Below are 4,910 nucleotides of genomic sequence, written 5' to 3'. Positions count from 1 at the left end.
GAGAGAGAGAGAGAGAGAGAGAGAGAGAGAGAGAGAGAGAAAGAGAGAGATTGATCGTACATCAAAATTGTGCCACTAGGATATTTCTTTTAACATACAAATTAAGATATCTTAAGATATTCTCTATGGAACGTCTCTTTTAATTACAATATCTTAATATCTATCTTAAAATACTTTTTAATACCTTATCTCTAGTTTTCTAATAATTAATGGTTATGTAAAATAGATATACTTCAAATTACCATAATCTTCTCGATGAGAAATTAATTTCTTTCTTTTTCGAACGATATCTTCGAACGAAAAAAGCGTACAGACATAAATTTGTATATGTGTGTTTCTATGTCTAATGAGCATGATTTTAATGAAATTATGACGGATATTAATTACCAATATAGATATATAATAATTACGTATATCGAATTTTGAAACAGGATTCGTCATAGCGGAGAAATAATTAATATCGATCCTGGAGAGAGTAGTAAAATGATATGGGATCGCGAGGATGCTTTGGTTTGATTATACCAAGGGTAACAAGAATAAGATAGAGAGAGAGAGGAAATTCATCCTTATGCGTAACATCCCTTGGATTGTCTACATCGTTGTAGCCAATTGGTATTCAGCCTGGCGGTCCCCTTAGAACGATGTAACAGCATCGTGGACATGTGTCACCTAGAACGATTTCAACTTGGTACGAACCGGAAATAGCTGTTTAAAATTGCATCGAGGGTCTCCCGTTAAGGACACGTGCGCTTTTTTTAATGTCTCGACGAACGTTCACGATAATATCCTTTAAGCTTTTATTAACGGCGGTCCATGTACGTGGTACGAATCGCCATTGCCATTCTCATGCGACATTACGTGTGATCTCTTGTTGATCCTGACCCTTTTATCAAATGATAAGTAAGATAGTTAAATTTTTTAAGAAAATAAAAAAGTAAAATATAGAAAATGTAATGTACTAGATATTACATTTTCACGCGTATGGTAAAAATATGAAATGAAATTCTATTTATTTGATATTTGAATATTTTTATTAATCAATGATAAATAAATTTTTTTGTAAAATAAATGATGATCGGTATATACGAATATTTTGATTAGTATAAAATAGGTGTCGAATTTACCTCACTCATATTATCTACTGATATTTTATTATAAATATTTATTTGAAATACTGATCGAATAAATAACATTCTACGAAATATATATATATATATATATGTATATATTATTATATATATTATGTATATATCGTACATAATGCAATATACGAGACATATATGGATAACTTTTAAGATCCTAGACGTAGCTTTTAATGTCCTCGCTTCAGATCGATAAGAAAACCGTCCAACGGAGAGCGAAGTGTCCATTATGGCATTAACTCTGGCAGAGGGTCCCTACTTCTCCCGAGGGAGGAAAAGTTTTGGCAATGATTAACCGAACTCGGCTTCTCGCCTTCTTCCATCAATCGATAGAAGTGGTCTCGCTTGATTTGTTGATCATAATTATCAAAAGGAGTTTCTTTCTTGTTTCCTAAAATATATCTATATCTATTTGTTTCGGTATTGTTTTTATTTCCGAAAGATTTATATTTATCTAATTTCTTCCTCTTTTCTTTTCTTTTCTTTTTTTTTTCCTTTTCAAGGACGACATCTATAGATAATATATGTAACGACGATGAAGAAACGTAGAAAAATAAAATATTAACGAAATCGCGTTTTCGCTCGATTCAACAAACGAAAGAGGCAATGACAAAATAGTAAAGGAATGACATAAAGCAAACAGTCTAGCGAACTTCTCTCGACACGGTCTTTTTTTCTATACAAAAAAAAAATAGTCCTCGATAAACGAGCATAATTTTCGACTAATTACCTTCCAAACAAAATTATACCAGTAAAGTTAATAAAAAAGAAAAAAAAAAGAAAAAATGTGCGCGCTATTATCATCGACAAGAAGCACCATGTTTCTTCGGCATCACAAACTTCCAATAGGAATCATGCAAAATATCTTTGGATCTACCCTTAAGAAGAGCTTTTCGACAAGTTAGTCATTGTGAATGCGAATAAATGTTTTTTTTTTCCTTTCTTTTTTTTTCGTTTTTTTTTTTTTTTACACCAATCCTATTTTGACCTATTTTCTCTCTCCGTCCCTCTCCTTCTCTCTCTCTTATCGCAGCTTCCATTCGAGAAAAGGAGGATAATAGTTCATCGAAGAAGACTAGTTTTCTAACGAAATTAAAAAATATCTTTAACAAATCAGGTGAGACATTTGATTAAACGTATATAAATATTTAATTATATCCTTGAAAAGTAAAAATTAATATCGATATTTCATGAGAATTACTATTATTTTCTTTTTTCTTTTCTTTTCTTTTCTTTTTTTTCTTTCTTTACAATAAGATTAACAATAGAGGTTCAGTTCTAACCTAACGATTTGTAGACCACATCAGCAACGAAGTTCACGACAAGATCGCTTATCTTCAATCGGCACTCTCACAAACCATATATTTAGAGAATAAACTTTTCGATCGGCGAATAAATCATACTTTGGAATCGAGAATGAACAATGACGTTAACATGGATTTCACGAATGTCATTGAACAGACAACGAGCAAGCGAACTGCCAAAAGAATCGAGAATATGTTTGCTTACGATCTATCTGAGATGACTTTGAAAGGAAATCCTGCGATTTTTATAATGAACGACTTTTGGAACAACGAATTAGACAAGTTCTATCAGTTGATGATATACAGTAATTGTATGAACGACTTCCCAATCGTTAATAATAATTCCTCGAAATATCAATTGAATATCGATCCAAGGAATCAATATCATTTTCCAACACGTACAAGATCGCTTTTCGGCTGTGGTACGTTCCTTCGTAATTTGATTCACGATCATGGGGAAGCTTCGAAAGTGATAAGTTTCGTGCCACGAAGTCCGAAGCCACCTATAAGAGAACCTAATATGCCCGAAAAGCGAGATAAGAAAGACAAGGGAAAGGAAAAGAAAGAAAAGAAACCGGTAATTCGTACTCTAAATCGTTACATCAAAACGTCGAAACATTTTCTTAAAATAAATATTGGAGAGAGTACGCAATACGTGAGCAATCTGGCAATGGCACGGACCCCAACGGTCTATAATTCGAATATGTCCATCGGCAAAAGATACGCGTCCTTGGGAACGTTCAAGTTGTTCAAAGAAACGTCGAGACGTCCGAACATATTAAACAAAACGAAAGAGTCCCTTCTGAAGTCTAAGATACTTTCTCGTAATCAAATGTTATCGTTCGATAAGAATTATCAAACCATCGATGGCAAAGTGGGTGATAAAGAAAACAAAGAGACCGAAGTAATGGAAAATTCCGAATTGAGCATCGACAACGAAATATCTGCGTGGCAAACTTTGGTCGATAAATCGAAACCACCACCCGAGAAGAAGGTCGATCAAGAATTGGTAGAGTTACAGTTGGACAAGGTATCCATTCGTCCGGAACCACCGATACCTAAATTAGATGTAGAGATGGTGAAACCGATGAATTCTGAAATAAAAATCGAAGACGAATTCATAGAAACGGTGAGTTCTGATCGCAAATCAACGCGACCTGCGGAAAACGCTCGGTCTGGAAATACGTCGGAAACTCATAAGGTAGAGAACAGAAAGTATCACACGGTGTCGAACGAGGACGAAGCAGTTCTTGAGAAAAAAGATAAATTTCAAGTAATTCTGATTAACAGAAACTTCAGCAAGTCTCATTCTCCTTCTAAAACGGATTCTGAAAGTGCTCAACGATCTAACACTCAAAACCAGCAACTTTCTTCAACTAAAGTGCAATCCGATCAGACTGCTTTTGCCAGATCGTCCGCCAGGGAGTCGGAAAATACTGACGAAGGTACTTCGAATGAGAGCAAACGATCCTCGTTATCCACTGACTTTCAATCGGGAAATCGCAAACATGACGAGGAAACGACTGGTAACTTCACTCAAACTTTTGATGCAGTCGAGGGCGAAAGGGTGATTTCTTTGAATCACTCGAATCAGGGTAATGCACGTTTGCCAACGTCGGTAACGATTTCGTCACGACCTAAACAAGAATTGAACGAGAATCAATTGGAGAATGATATTATAAACAGCAAAGACGGTCGCAATTATTCTTACTCGAGTATGAACGTGGCGGCTCACGATGAGTATCCTTATACGTGTTTCGACGAATCTTATATCGAAGAAAATAAATACATCGATTCTAAAGACGAATTAGATAAAAACGACGGTTCCATCGAGAAACAAATGGCGGAAGTTTCGATGAAAGAAGACGAGGAGTGCAAAAAAATTGAAATGATAACCGATGCGAACGATGATTTCATTCGTATACCGGGTGATCCTTATCCGTATAGTCGAGAGCACTTCAAAAAGTGGCGATTACCGCGTAAGAAGACGTTCGAGGATACGATTTTAAAGACATTGCAAAGTAAATCAGATGTTAAGAGAATCACGGATAACATTGAGTCGCATTCATCGCAAATTCTTGGTTCATCTGGTGTAGGAAATTTAGAGGACTCTAAGACCTCCTCTATTCAGAAGGAAAAGCAACCGATCAGAGAGATGTCCCACGATTCTCATGTTCACGATAAGTCGTATCACGCTATGTTGACTGATAACGTTGAAAATGAAAATCGTTCGAAGAAATTAAAGAAAAATCGTCATACTATAAAATGTAACGATAGGAAGTTCTACGTTTCTTCGTTGGATCAACAGATAGTTCCCGAATGTCTTCGTCGTGGCGTTAACAATGAAAATTCAAAGACTAAATACAACCTAGGAAAATTGTTGGAACAAGTTTCTGGAAATGAGAAATTGATGAAAGATGATGTGTCTCGTCGAGAGTATCATCGTTGGATTCGTTCCGGCTTC

At 35.4% G+C, this 4,910-nt stretch overlaps 1 protein-coding gene across 1 annotated transcript in view; it reads left to right on the top strand.

The window, feature by feature from the left end:
- Positions 1–1,689: 1,689 nt before the first annotated feature.
- The window catches only part of LOC122630010, a 4,333-nt gene continuing 1,112 nt past the window's right edge, over positions 1,690–4,910 (top strand). Inside the window, exons 1-3 of the mRNA XM_043814001.1 lie at positions 1,690–2,042; positions 2,176–2,259; positions 2,440–4,910. The exon at positions 2,440–4,910 is cut by the window's right edge and continues 2 nt beyond it. Coding sequence (XP_043669936.1) covers positions 1,928–2,042; positions 2,176–2,259; positions 2,440–4,910 — 2,670 coding nt within the window. The 5' untranslated portion in view covers positions 1,690–1,927. The remainder of the gene's footprint in view (positions 2,043–2,175; positions 2,260–2,439) is intronic.

Source organism: Vespula pensylvanica, chromosome 6, assembly GCF_014466175.1.
Source record: "Vespula pensylvanica isolate Volc-1 chromosome 6, ASM1446617v1, whole genome shotgun sequence".
NCBI classification, from domain to species: Eukaryota; Metazoa; Arthropoda; class Insecta; order Hymenoptera; family Vespidae; genus Vespula; species Vespula pensylvanica.
Note: the sequence above shows the minus strand (reverse complement) of the source record. Positions and strands in the feature narration are given on the sequence as shown.